Raw genomic sequence first — 16,954 nt, 5'->3', positions numbered from 1 at the left:
TCGTTTTTGAATGGTTTGGGAGGACGAATTGTTAGACCCCGAGGAAGGGGGGTGGGGACGGAGAAAGGGGGGCTGGAAAGCGGAAACTTTCCTATAAAACTTCGAAAAGTCCCTCCTCCCCACGTCAGGCCAATGACACTGCTGCCCCCAAACTTTCCGCTTGCACGGGAGGTATAAGAGCCTCCAAGCCTGCAGCTTTCGCCCAGCTCCCAGACACCTCGCGGGCTCGCCGACACCGGCGTCGTTTCCAGGAGGCCGAGCGGGGTGTGCGTGCGGCCGTTGGGCGCCTTCTTTTTGGACCTCGGGGCCATCCACACCGTCCCCTCCCCCTCCCGCCTCCCTCCCCGCCTCCCCCGCGCGCCCTCCCCGCGGAGATCCTCCCTGTCCCTCCTCCCGCTCCCTCCTCCGCGGGCCGCACCGCCCGGGCCGGCGCCGCGCGCGGGGGAAGCTGGCGGGCTGAGGCGCCCCGCTCTCCTCCTCTTCCCCGGGCCGCCCTTCTGCCCCGGGCCCGCGAGGCCGCACGTCGCCGCCCAAGAGATGATGCAGGACGTGTCCAGCTCGCCAGTCTCGCCGGCCGACGACAGCCTGAGCAACAGCGAGGAGGAGCCGGACCGGCAGCAGCCCCCGAGCGGCAAGCGCGGGGGGCGCAAGCGGCGCAGCAGCCGGCGCAGCGCGGGGGGCGGCGCGGGGCCCGGCGGGGCCGCGGGCGGGGGCGTCGGAGGCGGCGAGGAGCCTGGCAGCCCGGCCCAAGGCAAGCGTGGCAAGAAGTCTGCGGGCTGCGGCGGCGGCGGCGCGGGCGGCGGCGGCAGCAGCAGCGGCGGCGGGAGTCCGCAGTCCTACGAGGAGCTGCAGACGCAGCGGGTCATGGCCAATGTGCGGGAGCGCCAGCGCACGCAGTCACTGAACGAGGCGTTCGCCGCGCTGCGGAAGATCATCCCCACGCTGCCTTCCGACAAGCTGAGCAAGATCCAGACCCTCAAGTTGGCGGCCAGGTACATCGACTTCCTCTACCAGGTCCTACAGAGCGACGAGCTGGACTCCAAGATGGCAAGCTGCAGCTATGTGGCCCACGAGCGGCTCAGCTACGCCTTCTCGGTCTGGAGGATGGAGGGGGCCTGGTCCATGTCCGCGTCCCACTAGCAGGCGGAGCTCCCCACCCCCTCGGCAGGGCCGGAGACCTAGGTAAGGACCCGGCGCCTCTGCGCCCCTTCGCCGCTCAGGTGGCAGGCAGATTGAAGGCTGGGGTGCGGCTCCCGATCCACCTGGCCTTCCTCCCCGTCTCCCACTCCCCTCTCCGCTTTCACACCCAACCTGGCACCGCCACCTCATCCCCCCGCGTGTTCCTGGAAGGGAGCTCAGTCCCCGCTAGGGAGAGGAGGATGCGCCCTGCTGAGGGGTGTGCGTGTGCGTGAGTGTGCGTGACAGGAGGGAAGACTGAAAAAGATTCGAGGGTCACGGGTAAGGACAGCCTTGCCAGCGCCTCTCTTTCTTTTGGCTTTAAGTTTTCGTTCTCCTTAAAACAAATGTTTCCAAATTCCACCTCCTCCTTCTTTCCGCCCACCCACTTCCTCTTGCCCTTGGGCTGAAATCCTTCCAGGTTGTTCAGCGCAATTTCTCCGTGGTGGTGATAAGAACAGTGCTCACTAGTTTTACAAAACAGCCACAGAGACCTAAACAATAACCAACTTTCCCCCCTCTGGGTTTTTGCAGATGTCATTGTTTCCAGAGAAGGAGAAAATGGACAGTCTAGAGACTCTGGAGCTGGATAACTAAAAATAAATATATATGCCAAACATTTTCTTGGAAATTAGAAGAGCAGAACCCAAATTCAAAGAAACAGGGCGTGGGGCGCACTTTTAAAAGAGAAAGCGAGACAGGCCCGTGGACAGTGATTCCCAGACGGGCAGCGGCACCATCCTCACACCTCTACATTCTGATAGAAGTTTGAACAGTTGTTTGTGTTCCTCCTCTTTTTTGTTGTTTTTTTGTTTTGTTTTGTTTTTTTGACGAAGAATGTTTTTATTTTTATTTTTTCATGCATGCATTCTCAAGAGGTCGTGCCAATCAGCCACTGAAAGGAAAGGCATCATTATGGACTTTCTCCATTTTAAAATGGTAACGATCAGAGGAATTTTAAGAACACCTTTAGAAATAAAAATATGGGGATCAAACTGACTCACAAAATCACAGTCAGTTAATTCCTTTTTTCATTCTTCCTCTGAGGGAAAAAAAAACTTAAAATAACAAAAAACAACATTCTATTTATTTATTGATGACCCATGGTAAAATGCAAATAGATCCGGTGTCTAAATGCATTCATATTTTTATGATTGTTTTGTAAATATCTTTGTACATTATTTTTCTGCAATAAATAAATATGATTGAAAATTGTAAGAACCTTAAAGTTTGGTCTATATTTTTAAAGGATTAAGTTGGCAGTAAATACCTGCTTGTTTAACTCTGGAGACACCCAGGAGGGTGAGAGGGCATTAATATAAACAAAGCAGTGAAAACCTCAAAGTAGTTATTGACAGGTAGGGGCATGTTATGTAGAAAGACAGCTTTATCATTATTCCCATTTGGTGTTCAGTGAACTTAGCATCTCTCCTTCATCTCTTATCAGGTCCCCAGACAGCAAAAACTTAATAGTTATTCACCTCTCTTGCTTATATTTTGAGAATGCAGTTGTAAAACAGTTAAGCAAATAAGCAGTATAAGTCAGCACTATTTTCTCTTGTTACTGTGTGTTTTTGTCATGCTCTCCACACTTTATGAGGATTTTTAAGTAATAGGTTTATTTCAATGAAAGTATGCATAAAGTGTTATAAAAATTACCTATCTATAGATAGATGTGTATACACACATGTAAATGAATACAAATGTATAGAAAATAAAGTTTTAATTCCACATGAAAGAGAATTCCACTTATAATTTCCTTAACTTTCTCTCACGAACGAGAATGACATTTAATGTCATTTGCTAAAACAAAAAGTCAAAGTTAATATTTTCCCATATTGATATCCATTTGGAAAGCAAGCTCCTTATAAGCTGCTCCATACAGCTACACAGAAAACAATTAAAGAATCTGAATTTTCAGTATCTTCAGTAATTATTGGAACAGCTGCAATTTTAAATGCTATAGCTGTTCATTTTCTAGTCAGTTCACTAGCAAATATATTTTGTAAAATTTATCCACAGAATTTTTCCCTGGTTACTTATGTATACAAAATCGGATTTAGTTAAGTAAAAGTGTAACATGGACAAATGTTACATGACTTTTTTTTTCATTCTAGTTATTTCTGGGCCAGAAAAATACTAGCTTTTATAATGAATACCACTAGAAATAGTGAGTTTGTATCACTAAGTTCTTCAGTTATATCCAGCTTATTGCCTTCAAGTATAATTAGGGATGTATTCAAACTGGAAAATAATTTTGCTGCCTAATTCAAATAATGACTATGGCAAATAAATGTATGAGTCAAAATAGTGTTTGCTCAGCTCTGGTTGAGGTTATTATATTACCTGAAGGTTTCCCCTCTTTTTCACACATCATCATAAAATGCTGACATAACAATATTGTAAATTTATTATTGTAAGTATTTCAGACCATGTTTTGCAATAAGGAACCTGTAGAATTTACTTATACCAAAATATTAGTGAAAGCTTCAGGAAATGCTTTTTTAGATTTTTATAGTTCTTTACAAAATAACAGGACAGAAACTGATTATTTGTGGAGTGTATGTGTGTGTGTGTGTGTGTGTGTGTGTGTGTAGAACAGAAATGTAAAGAAGGATGCCCTAGAAAATGAGGGAGGGCATCTAGAAGGTGATTTTCTCTTCTGTGTCATCGAACCACCTCCATTTTCTAAATTGTTCATGGAGGAATCTTGTTACTAGCTTGGTCTGACTATTTGATATTTCAGATTTCTTGACGTACATCAGAATGGAGCTGACCATCCAGGCCGAGAAGGTAATTCCGATCTTATTTCTGATGATGTAGAAACTAAAAGTTTCAAAAAAGGTAGCCTTCCATTTGCCTTTTTTCTTTTTTTCTTGTGTGTGTGTGTGAGAGAGTTCTCAACCTGGGAGAAAAGCAAATGTCACATTTATGTTGAGTAATACTAAATACTAAACTGAAGCTAATATTTTTCTTGAGATTTTCAGATGAATGAAAGAAATGTGGTGAATAGTTTTGCTTTGAGTGAGAAGGATTCACAGTGGAAAATATTAACTGTAAGAATCCAGTTTTCAGCTTGCCAGACTATTTTCTATATACCCAACTTCCCCCATCCCTTACACACCACAACTCCAATTCTGCTTCAGAACAGAAATGAAGCACTGTGTTTCTATCCATGTTTCCTATTTTCATCTCATTTCATGTTTATTACCTATTCTTATTTAAAGGGCATTTAGGCTGAATTACCTGTTTCAGAAGTGAGAATTTAATGTGGTATCTGGACCCAGGAGTCTTTCCCGTTAACCAGAATGTATCAGTGAAGGGAAAGGATTGTATTAAATTGTCTTGGATGAGTTCTAAATAACTGACTAAGAACGTTTCCTCTGCTGTGCACATGATCTTTTAATCATGGTTTTAATTTCGTTGGATTGATAGGGTTCAATCATAAGAAAGCAGTACACTTGTGTTCCCATTACACACATTTCCCCTCTTTATGCACACGCTTGCTAACAAACACATGCACAAATGATAATTTATGCACAGTTGCAGGTACCCTCCCCAAAGTGGAACATTTTAATAAACGTGAGAGCAGAAACGCACACAACCTGTATACTTTTACCCCACACTCAGCAAGGACACAAGCTTCTTGCTCCTTCGGTCCTCAGGCTTATATTCATAATGGAGCTTTTTAAGGGACATTTGGCCTCTTGCAAAAAAGTCGAGCATTTTGCACATTCCACGGTTTGGCAAACTCAGAACTGGTTATTTTCTCTAGACCGGTATCAAGTTCTTCTCAGGCATATGATTTCACTTGAAGTCCTGCCCAGGAATCCTTCAAAGTGAGCGTTTGTCCCACTCTCATGATGTCAGGCGGTTTTCCCTGCATCTGTAATTTGAAGAAAAACAAACAAACCTGCGGGGAACAAACGCCACGGAAACCCAAACAGAACTCCGTGGGGAGCGGGAGTCTCACCTGCGGCTAGCGCGGGCGGGGGCGGGCCGGACTCCCGGCGTGGGTGGCGGGCGGGCCGCACGGCGGGGACGGTGACAGTGTCCGAGGCCTCCGGGGACCGCGTGGACAGCCCCTGGCCCCGCGTCGGGCCGCTGCGCGCGGAGGAGGCGGCTCCAAGTGTCAGCGGTAGCAAGGGGAGCAGCAGCAAGAGATTCAGGCAAAGGCCCAACTTCGTTTTCCAGAGACAGGCCCGCATCAGCCACAAACAGGGGTCGGGAAAGGGGTCCCCGGGGGCCACTTTTCCAGATTTTTCTCCTGGTTTGCTGTAAAGCGTGCCCCGCCCCCAGCACCAGCAAAAGTGGAAGGAAAGTGTACGGGCAAAGCGGAAAGAGAAATAGGTTTCCTCATAACTTCTGAAAGCCGATCACCCCACTGATTCGCAGACACCTAGCAACCGAAGCCCTGGAAAACGCAAACGGGATTATTAATAATCCTTGCTTACTGAACAGCAAAAGATGGACCCAGTAAACAGGCCATGGGATACATTTTCCATTTGCTTTTGTCCCAAGGCCCCAGAACGTGAGCCCTCCTAATATTTTCTTAGCAAATCAAAGCACGTGTCCTTTGAAGAAGGTGTGTAATTGGAGTTTAAGGCATGTATGGAATTCCCAGATGTCTATAAAGTAAGAAGGAGCATGTGGCAGGTCACTGGAAGGTGGGGCAGGTTAAACTCACTGGCAGGAAAGTTCTCCTTTTCTGTTCTCCTTTATGAGGGCCGCGGAGATAAGCCTTTGGGAAAGGATGAGACGGGTCATAATAAATATCCAGCTTCTCGTATCAGAGTCACAGCAACCATGGTAAAAAGCACATGGTCAGAAAACCTCAAAGAAAACACTCAATTATAGCCGGGATTTCGTGGGCGCCCTGCAATGAGATCGTTTGGGGTTTGCTGCAGCTAGGGCCTCGATCCCCCTGCAGCCTTTCTTGTTTACGTGGAATATTTTTTTTTTCTTCTATTTCCGCCCCCCCCCCCCCCCCCCACCCCCAGTTTGTGGATGTGTCTTCGTGCTCACGCGGGCGGCGATTTAGGCTGAAGCCAGAGGAACAAAATTCCAGATTAGGAAAAGAAGAAAGCAATTCTAAAAGCATTCATCCCAGAAGGCAGCCTTTGTGGGGGGCGGGGAGGTTGTGAGCAAATGAAATGAAGTTTCTATAAAGCATGCTCTCTACAAGACACAGCGAGTGCTCAATGCAAAGGCAGTCATCAAAATTAGCTGCTCCATGTCCCTCCCTGCGCTAAGATATATGGATGTGCATGAGACGGTCGAATTTAGGCGCGAGTTTGCTGCTTCTTAGGCAGGTTTTTTGGCTTTTTGTTTTGTTTTTGGTCTAAAGCCGGAATCCGAGAAAATAAGGACTTTTCTCTTTGGGTTCAAGATGGTGCCGTCACTTACCTGGACAGTGGAACCAGAGGCGGGAGACGTTAAGGAACTGGTTTCTGCGGAAGAAACTGGCCTTGGCAAAGGTTGGCGCTAGGAAGGGGGCGAAGTTGGGTCATCTCTGGCTGGGGGTCAGGGGTGTCCCAGAAACTAGCTAGAACAAAACGCGCCACAGACCCCACCACTGAGGCAGGCGGAGAGGGGAAAGGGACGCGCCCGGGGTGAGGCGAGCGTGACAAGTGAAAAGTTAAGCAGGTACCTGAAGGAAGTTTATCTTGCCCAGATGTTAGGGCTTTTATGAAATGTCACGTGAAGAGAACAGATGTACAACTTGCAAATGGGGCCACGCCTGTAAATATAAGGGAGGCAAATGCTTGCAGGGAAAACCCAGGCATAAATCATCAACCTCCTCCTCTAGATATCTATTCTCTCCTTTAAATATTTGCTTCCGGAAAGGGAAGACACATCTTAAGTGCGTCTTCCAGAAGGGGTCACAGTCCAATCCTCTGACCATCGCCACCCTACCCCTTCCCTCCCTCATCCGCCCCCCCCCCCTTCATCTTGGTGGCTTGGGTGTGGGTGGTTTGGGCGGAGGGCGCATTTCTTTCCTGCCCCTGTTTTCTTTCTTCACATTCCCCATCCCCCATGTTACTCTCTTAGCTTCTCAAAGACGTTTGATCCCGAGAAACATATCGAATCTCGGTTTGGAAAAGCTGAAACTAATCAATTGCCTTTTTGAAGGGGTAGAGAGTGATAAGAAGAGGGAAGGAATGCCAGGCCTGACAGACCCGAAACCTTCAAGATGCTTGAATGAGCTGAAAGACAAGCGGGTTATCCCTCCCTCCTGGGGAGGATCCAGAGCGCTGGGGATCCCTGCCGCCCATGGGGTAGGGACTTTACCCAGTTAAATCATTGGTTTGGTTGAAAGGTTTTTTTTTTTTCTTTTTTCTTTTTTTAATGACTTGTACAGATAGGACCCCCCCCCCACCTCCACATATAAGAAGGAAGTTAGCTTTATAAACAAAATTAAAATGAATTAGCAGTTGCCCAGTTGTGGAACAGTCTAATTCCTTTCTCTGTGTTTGAGAGAGAGGTTCATGGGGGTTATGGTGAACGTTACCTACCATGTGGCACAGGCTTGGGTCTCTGTCCATATTAAGGTTTTAAATATTTGTCGATAATAACTCTAAAGGTTGTATATTAAATGAACTGTGCTGTGACTCTTCCTTTAAACGCAACACTATTCCCAAGTCTTTGTTAAACTGACGTTGCACCTGGCTTACAGTTATTCTTTAGCCACCAGTTCAGCTTTCTTCTTTAAACAGAACTTCAAAGTTGGAGTATTTTTTCCACAATATTAAATCTAAATTTACTGTCAGAATTTTTATGAGTCCTTTCTGGATTTCCAAAGGTGTGATCAGAATTGAAATATATTTGAAGTGATTACATTAGCTTTAAGGGTTAATCATGTTCTGTTTTTTTTTTTTTCTTTTTTTTTTAAATGCACAAGACCAGATGAACAGACATCTCTTTATCTCTTTTCTCCATAGCATGGAATCTAAGCACCTATCTAGCCATCCCTGGAGGAACTTAACCTTGCTTTGTCACCTTTGGGTACAGAACATATCTGGTGATGACCCGGAAGGGCCTTGGACTAAAATCTCAGATCCTCCCCCTCTGCATTTGCCCAGCCTTGATGAATGTTGGGTTGGACCCTGACTCGCTGACTCTGCTATGTAAAGCTCTCCTCTGAGGCTTCCAGACCTCCATTTCTAAACATAGTACTGGACAAAACAGTCCACATTTCTTTTCCTCTTTTGTTCCTGAAACTTTACACCAAAGAACTGTTAGCATTGTTGAACACCAACATGCAGTGAACGAACACAGAACTTCTCAGTGCTGCAACTTTAGCAATGACAATGAATCCTTCCCAGAGGTCTACTGATGCACCCCTAAATTCTGGGGTTCCATTCCCGGGGCAGAACCCTACCTTCCAGATCAGTATTCTTTAAAATGTTCTTATAAAGCCCCTGTTTCACCGCATGGAAGAAGGACATTTCAGTTAGCCTCTTGTTAAGGTTGCCTCTGGCCTCATTCTTCCCTGACTCCTCTTGCTACCCCCTATCAACACACACCTTTTAAAACTTCTAACTCTTAAATGTATCAAATAGACCTGGGGCAGAGGATCCTTCTTCCTCTTCCTTTTCTCCAGGCCCCGACTGAGTGAAACTTAAAACACATCTCATAGATCAGTTTTCCTTCTCTGAAGTTAGGCATAGTCCACGACCCGGATTTTCAAATGGCCCAGGCTGGAGTCTGCAATATTTAATCCAGTCCGCTATTAAATGTCCTCTGGCTAAATCAAGAGTATAAGGATCCTTACCGAGATAATGATACCAAGAGCAGTCTGGTGAAGGAGTAAGGGGGCTGGGAAGGGGAGAAGACTCCAGGGATTCTTTGATTTGGAAAATCCTGTTTTTGGAACTTCTGTCAGAGTAATAACAAAGCAGAGAAACATGAAAGAAGCAACTCTCTGTCCCAGGATATGGTTTTAATGAAATACTACTACCACACACACAATCTACTATTAATAACCGCTTCTGAGCCTCCGTTTTTCCTTTACCTATTAGGGACCAGGAGGCTCCGTAACGTGATCCCCTCTCCTCCTTCTCCCACCGCCTCCTTTCCTCCCCAATTAAGCCAAAGTGGTTGTTCTTCTGAGGCCAGGCCCGAAGACAACCGTGGGCTGACACTGCCCTCTGCATCCCTGTTTCTGCTTCCTTCTCTTGGCAGAACCGTGCCCCGGGACTGGACTGCGGGGGTTTTTTGCCCACTCCCTTCCGAAGGCGGGCTCCCCCGCCCCCCGCACTTGGGGAGCGAGTTCTCCAGGTCCCTGAGTGGAAGCCTTCTTAGGACCCCCATACTTGTGGTACCATGGAGATAGCGTGCCCCAAATATGCCTGTCTTGGCTCCCAGCTGACCCTGCCCGGAGCTTTTTGTTGTTGTTGTTGACTTAAAACACCCGGAGAGGCTGCAACTAATAGAGCAAATGGGGCTGGGGGTAGGGCAGGGGAGAGGAGAGGCAGGGGGTAGGGAATCGCCAGAGAAAAAGCCACAGTATTTGGGAAAGGGGCGGGGTGGGGGGAGTGCGGCAAACTTTTGGACAGTGAGGAGAAGGCATTTTTAGCAGCCGCGTCTGTCATCTGTTAAGTAGTGGACAGATGAAACCGTGCCTGATCAAAGTGGTCCGTTCGTAAATCACGCGTAGGAAATGGATTGTGAGGGGTAAAAGACACGTGTCGAATAATCTCAGCCCCGGAGTCCGCTCGCAGCCAGCGGGGTTCACGATGCCCCATCTCGCGGTACCCGCGCGCCCAGCGCATCTCCCAGCCCGGGATGTATGTGGGGGGAGGTCTCTCCTGCACGGTCCTCCCCGCACCCCCCACCCCACCCCCAGCTTCCGCCCTACACGCCTGCCGGGCCATCCGTGCTCCATCCAGACTACAGATTTCATTACACTCGGTTGACTCCGGATTGACCAAGGAAGTCGTGGGGGAAGTTTGGGTCTTTTCATTTCCGAGGCGAGAAAAATGCTCTCTCAGAATCGAAGACGTCTCCCTTCCAGGTCCCCTTTTTAGTGTTCCCGTCCCTCTGACGATCCCCCTTTAGAGATCTCGGAAATTTGCGAAGTGTTACGGTGCAAACGTAACGCAGCTACCCTGGGAGTTCAACGAGAGCAGAAATTGCCTGGGCGCGTGTGATTTCTGCTCGTTGTGTTACGTTTCGGACTACGAGGTTTGCAGCCCTAGTGTTATGTAAGGAGAGGTTGCAGTCCTCTGAACTAGCACCAACTGGATTTTCTTTCTCTGCCTCCCACCTCCCAAACCCCGGACTCTCTCGCACCTGCTTCTGCTGGTTGAAAAAACAAGCGAAAACGAATGTCCAGTCCCGGGTGCTAAACGCTCCCGCCAGCTGTTCGGAGAACTCCAGAAACGCGCATTGGGCGAGTTTAGAAGCGCTGTGGTTGGCTGCCTCCAAGAAAGCAGTTGACGATGTTAAAAGATAGACTTTGTGAATTTTGTGCAGGGGATTTACAGCGACAAATGCCCCCTTACCCCGTCTTTCCCCCTCAGTTTTAGCATCCTCCAGATAAGCAGGATTTTGCTTATAATAGGTGTTTATGGTTCCAGGAATTGCACTTTGATCTAGGATTTTGGGGGCGGAGTGTCTAAGGGGTCTCTAGACGCTTGTCTGATTTGAATGCTTTTCAGGATGATTTATGGCAAAAGGCTCCTTTCTGACGCTTCCAGATGCCAAAGCTCTTACCTTCCAGTCAGGGGTGAGCGAAACCTGCTTCCAATAGCCGCGCGGATGGAAGCCCGCGTGCCTACCGCGCCCGCCTGCCGGTCACCCTAAACCGACGGTGTGCACCAGCCTTCTCCCGAACCCGCAGATAACCTTTCCCCGCCTTCCAACTAAGGAGGAGGGAGGGATCTTCTTTTTTATGATGACAAAGCTACGGAGGGAAACCAAGTCACCCCTCCTGTAAAGTTTGTCTCTCGCAGTTAACTCTGTTTTTTTGCAATTAACCACCTGCTACTGCCCCGTTGGTGGTTTGGTGTTAATGCGATTTGACCCCACATGTGAAGCAGGGCGGGCATAAGCCCTCCGTTGGGACCCCTGGTGGTTTCACCCTCCGGCCTCAGCCTTCTGGCCGCGGCTGCGAGAATCGCTCTCCTGGTTCCCGCGGGGCGGAGGCCCGGGCGGCGCTCAGAAGCTGCCGGGGCGTCGCGGGGTAGGAGGCGATGTCTTCTCGAAAGCTCCCTGCAGTCTCTGGGCCGCGAGGCGAGGCCAGGAAAAATAACCCTCCCGACTCAATTACTGTGAGTTCCACCGGGAAGCTGAAAAGTTGAAATGTGCACCGCTGTGGGGGTGGGAGGTGGTGGGCAGGGGGCAGCCCAGACCCGGCGAACGCTAGCGCGAGTTTGGGGGACCCCAGGCCCGCAGCACTGGGAACGCGCGAATCACATCTGTCAAGCTGAAGCCAAAGGTGGGCCCGACCCACGGTAGCCTCCAGCGGACGGTTTTTCCACGAGGGAGGTTTTCCAGCTATTCCTTCTATCGAACTGTAACCGACTGGGAACTGGAGAGGAAAAACTTTGTTTTCTTTCTTCTTTCCCAAGGTGAAGGCAAATTAAGGAGGGAATTAGCCATTAGCCAGGGAGGCTTGAAAACCAGCGGTGAGGAGGGGTCGAGGCCAGGGCACCGCTGGCAAATGTCTGCTTACAGATGAAGGTTTGGCCCCGAGTGATATTCTGGTTATTTGCTTAGAATCCCGCAAGGCTGGGAATCTATTTGGGGAACCGTGTCTTACCATTTCAGTCTTTTTTTTTTTTTTTTTGGATGAATCTTCATCCGCCAGCCTTCTGTATCCCTTCGATGTTACTAGCTTGAAGGTCAGCGGTTTGTTTTCCCAATGGAACATCAGGCTGATTTCCTGGGTGAAAGAGAATGGATTCACTTGAGGGCCTTTTTAAAAACCTTATTTCCCAATGTATAAGCAGTCTTCGTTCTTCATAACGTTACAAAACAAGGAACTAGATCAGAGTTTATTGGTTTATGTAGAACAGATCCTGATTTGATAAGCTTCATCACATGACAGGACGCACACTGATCACCCACCGCCTCCTTTCTCTCCAAGGGCAGCTTGAGAGGTTTGAAAGTTGTTGCCTTTTTCCTAGAGTTCCCATCCCTACATCAAAAGACTTAGGTCACCTCTTGTCTTTTTTTGTATGTGCATATCCAAGAGCATAAAAATATTAAATAAAAAAAACTTTCCCAACTTCAAACCTATCAAATGTTTAACAGCTGAAGGATATTCATCTTTAGGAGGCAGGCCAAAATGTCAATAAAAATTTAATTATTTCTGAAACATATGGGAGCACTTACAAGACCTAAAATGTGATACTAAGTATTGATATTGAGAGGAAACCAAACAATATACTTTCATATTTGCTGGTCAAGACCTTATACCCCCTGCCTAAAGTTCCACAAGCCACAGAAATTTTTATTTTTTCCTGACAGCGTTTCTAAAACTAGCATGAAAGACAGGTTGGTGGTCAAAGAGGTCATCTGTATTCTGTGTAAGGAGAAATTAGTGTTGAACTGTGTGTTTGGCATTTATGTTCTGTAGAAGACTGTCTGTGATGTAACCATAGCAAATGTTATTTCAGTGGCAGAGGGGGAGAAGTGTACACTGATGTGGCCATTTTTAATAGGTAACACAAATCGTCTTCTGAAATGTTTCATCCAAATACTCTTTTCAGCCTACAATTCTGCTGTGTTGAGAGATGGCCCTTTACACTAGAAGGTGGCACAAGTGGTATTATTTCTGTAGTTAGCTGTGATGAGCAGCATTCATGTGTGACTTGGAATGATCTCTTTTTCCACTTATGAGCAGCAGCTTCTTTCCCACTCACAGCTTGCATAGGACTTCTGAGTTCTAGGAAATGACCTCAGACTTTTACTGCTGAATTGCAGGTTAATCTCCTGGTTGGCTAAGTCCTTCAATAAACCCTGATAGTGGTAGTTGGTTTGACGTTTGTCATTATTTCCAATTTTCCCTGTGACTCACTTCACAGTGCCTTCAAGAGTTGCAGGATACTGCTTATCCGCTTCCTGAGTCAAGAGGTTCTCACTGTCAGTTTTAGCTGGAAGCTGATGTACCTATCTTCCTTGATCAGTGACCAGTAGGCTCTCTATCATAGCCATGAAGTCTCCATTTCTCTCAAGGTTTAGGCATTGAATTCAGCCATTTAATTTACAGCAAAGGACTCTGAGATCCACAGTATTTAGGATATTTGCCCAAGACTAATTGGACCTAGTTCGGTGCTTTTTTTTTCTCTACTTAGAGGCACGATTTTAAGATTTTCACAGGTTAGTAAACTCCAGAATTGGCCTGAATACTAGAACTACCCATTTTCTTCCAACTGAGCAACTGTTCCCCAAGGTTCATTAATTTTCTCTTTTACTACAAAGTTTTGCATAAACAAAATAGAGAAGACTACAACTGTCTCTTAATAAGTGAGGCTGTACACTACCCTGCATAGACATAACACCTGGTAAACTGTAAAGGCCAGAATCCTATCTTGCTGTTTTATCTTTTCATTTCCTAAGAGTGAAAATGAGTATGTCTTTATACTAAAAATTCCAATAGTAATATTATGAATATGTGCACCTTTCAGAGGACTTTTTATTTTATTTTTATTTTTACAATTACCAGTACAAAGCCTTGTTTGTGGAAAAATGCCCTGAGACCATTATTTTTGCTGTTTATAAGGATAATTACCACTAAGAATACTCTTATGAATTCAAAACTGATGGAAAAAGAAAGATAATTTAACTAGCATGTGCAGAAACTGTTGGTGGGGTAGAAAAACCAGTAGAGCTTACCCCATGGAGTGATTATGGAATGAGGCAGAACCAAAGGGGAGTGATCATAAGTGAGTTTTCATACTCTTTACAAAGGATCCCAGAGGCATTTTGAATTTGTGATCTATTCTTGTCTGACATGATTTCCTAGTGGGTTTTTGTTTTCCAGAGTTACTGATGCAAATAACAACTTGAAATAAGACTATAGGCAGCACAATTCTGAAAAATAACAACCAGGGTAAAGAATGTGTGAACTTATTCAAATATATAGCCACAAGTGACTGTCATTTACTCCTGTGAAATATCTATTCAGTTGTCTAATTGTGCAGGTAGAGTTACATATCATGTAGATTTGCAGAAGCAATTTCGAAATGTTCTCTCTTCCCAAAACACTTTTCCCCAAAGGACAGACCATGTGGGTGGGCACCGTGACACTGCCTTGAACTAAACAGAGGCATGATTATTCAGTCAACAAACATTTCTTGAGGGTCTCTCTAAGGTCTGAAGGCTATGTGGAAGTGACTGTGTCATGCCCATCATAACAAAGTCACCTTTAATCACAGAAGGCTGGTCTCATCTGTGGATATTTGCTGCATGTGCACATGGCCCTTACAGTAGTTATTTCACCCCAATTTTCTCTGCTATTTTAGAATAGTACAGAAAATTAGAACTCCCTAACTGTAGAAGAATATGAGTGGAGAGATTAGCATTCTAAGAATGGAAACCGAACAACAGAGGGTAGAAGTGAGTCCAAGAACACCTTTTTTGCCTTTGCTATTTTTATTTCTTTTGAATGCACATTTATCAGTTTGTAGCAAAATCCTATAGCTTTCAGAGCTTCCCTTGTAGCTAAGTCAGTAAAGAATCTGCCTGCAATGCAGGAGACCTGGATTCAATCCCTGGGTTGGGAAGATCCACTGGAGAAGGAGATGGCTTTCTTGCCTGGAGAATCCCATGGACAAAGGAGCCTGGCAGGCTACAGTCCATGGGGTCGCAAGAGTCAGATATGACTTAGCGACTAAACTACCACCACCTATAGATTCATAGTTGCTTGTTAGACTTTAAGCTTCATGCAGACAAATGCCTATCCAGGTCGCTACTATAATTCCAGTACCTTGTTTAGCACCTGTCAAATGGCATTTTTGTTGATTCGAACTGACATCACCATTATATCAATACTAAGAGGGAAACTGAGGCAGAGAGGCAGAATTCACATGTAAAAGAAAAAAAAATGACAATATGGCAGTCCCATATTGTTATAGCAGAGGAATTCACATACTTGTCTCTCAGGTTTATGTTCAGAATGAAACCCCAAGTAAGCACAAAATAAGACATTTATTGAAACACTGATAGTCAGACATTTAACTCAAGTCTTTTAGAGTGTCTTTTTGTATGGAGCCCACAAATGCCATTTGCCTATATGATTTCTTTGTGTGAATGAGTAAAGGGCATTTGACTTGCCTGGAAAACCAGTCAGAGCTGGGCTGATTTCAGGTTCCGTTACCCCATGGACCTAGTGCCTTTGTTCAGTGAACATCCCTCACAACTATATGTAGCAGTCTTGGCACCCCAAAAGCAGTCATTGTCAAATTTAATAAGGAATCTGGTTAGCTTGTTTTTGGTGTGTTTTCATGTCTGTGAAACTGATTCCACTTGATTTCTCTGAAAGATTCCCAACTCAGACTCTCCACATGTGCTTCTTAACCAAACTGGGCAGTCTACCCAGAAGGGTATCTTCTCCTGCTCCCACCAACTGGGGTTCCATTTCCCCATATTCCTATGCCCTACTGCCTCCTAAAACAGCATAATCACTGATAACTAAACAATACATGTCAATCAGTATCTACTGGAAAACTGAAGCTCCAAGTTGCCTACTTATTGCATATATGCACATATATTCCAAACCAAAGAGTGACAGTTGAGAGATTGAAATATAATTGTGAATTGAAAAGAGGCATTCTAAAAATATTGCAAATTTGCTATGATGAGTATGAATGAAGAAAGCTGCTTCTCCACCCCCATTTTTCTCCTGCCTTCCCCACTTCACTCCAGGGATGTGGTGAATTTGTGTAATTTAAGGCAGGTGGTCCACATAGTAGGCTGACCACAGAGGATGAGAGAGTGTGCATTTGATACCCTGACTGCTGCTCTTTAATAGACTTTAAATATACTTTGACTATTATTTGGCTTTTGGCTATTACATTTATTTTCACTTTCTTTCAAAGGCTTCTCTCTTTCATTTCGTCATTTTCCACATACTGAAATGTAACCCAGGTCCAATGGCACCAAATAGAGGATTTATCTATACTGTCATCAAACTAAATGCAAAGAAATATCAAAGGGGAGCAAAGGGCACCACTATATTTTGGCTCTTGAATGCTGACAGAAAAATGCATGCATTTTTCTCTGCCTAGGTAATAACAATACTTTATTTTTATATAAAGCCTTTCATCTGAGAATCTCAAAGACCTTCAAGATGTCATTTGGGTCTGGCATTTTTCAATTGGCTGCCCTTTGTCTCTTTCAGTCAGGAAACATTCCTGTTGGAGGTAGTTTTCATATCTGAGCTTGCACTTGGGTATGCATATTCAGAGGTCTAAGGGCACTGAGTGTTTCTTGGATAGATCAAACAAATGACCAGTTATGACATTCTCAAAACAGCCCTCAGAGGAAGATGGGTGGCAAAGGTGATTATCTAATTTGCAGGTGGAGCAATTGTGACACAGCAGGTTACGTGACCTACGCGAGGGCACACAGTGGAGTCTTTGTTACTGCTGGAAACAGTAGTAACATCTACCAGACCAATAGCATGGCTGTGTTTCGTTGACATCCCACCTATCTGCTCCTTCTCCTTTCAGAATAAACATCTCTAAGAAATGGCACCCTTCTGCTTATTAGAAAAGACTCCAATGCAAGAGAGGAGACTAGAGTAGCAGCTTTGGAAATGGTGAAGACA

At 45.8% G+C, this 16,954-nt stretch overlaps 1 protein-coding gene and 1 long non-coding RNA gene across 2 annotated transcripts; one reads left to right on the top strand and one right to left on the bottom strand.

Moving 5' to 3' along the window:
• Positions 1-390: 390 nt before the first annotated feature.
• TWIST1 (twist family bHLH transcription factor 1) lies at positions 391-1,182 on the top strand. Its single transcript, XM_043872550.1, has one exon. It carries the CDS (start codon positions 538-540, stop codon positions 1,138-1,140), a length of 603 nt encoding a protein of 200 aa, XP_043728485.1. The 5' UTR covers positions 391-537; the 3' UTR covers positions 1,141-1,182.
• Positions 1,183-5,381: 4,199 nt separating this feature from the next.
• Positions 5,382-6,703, bottom strand: LOC122674320. Its single transcript, XR_006334953.1, has 3 exons — positions 6,583-6,703; positions 5,864-5,917; positions 5,382-5,590 (listed from the first exon to the last, which is right to left on the bottom strand). It is a non-coding gene; the product is annotated as an uncharacterized LOC122674320 (long non-coding RNA).
• Positions 6,704-16,954: the final 10,251 nt, after the last annotated feature.

Source organism: Cervus elaphus, chromosome 18 (assembly GCF_910594005.1).
Source record: "Cervus elaphus chromosome 18, mCerEla1.1, whole genome shotgun sequence".
In the NCBI taxonomy this organism is placed as follows: Eukaryota; Metazoa; Chordata; class Mammalia; order Artiodactyla; family Cervidae; genus Cervus; species Cervus elaphus.
This window is presented reverse-complemented; position numbering and strand designations above follow the sequence as displayed.

Bases quoted from the DNA above. Each gene is read 5' to 3' on its own strand.
- TWIST1 (XM_043872550.1), top strand. From the start codon at position 538: ATGATGCAGGACGTGTCCAGCTCGCCAGTCTCGCCGGCCGACGACAGC.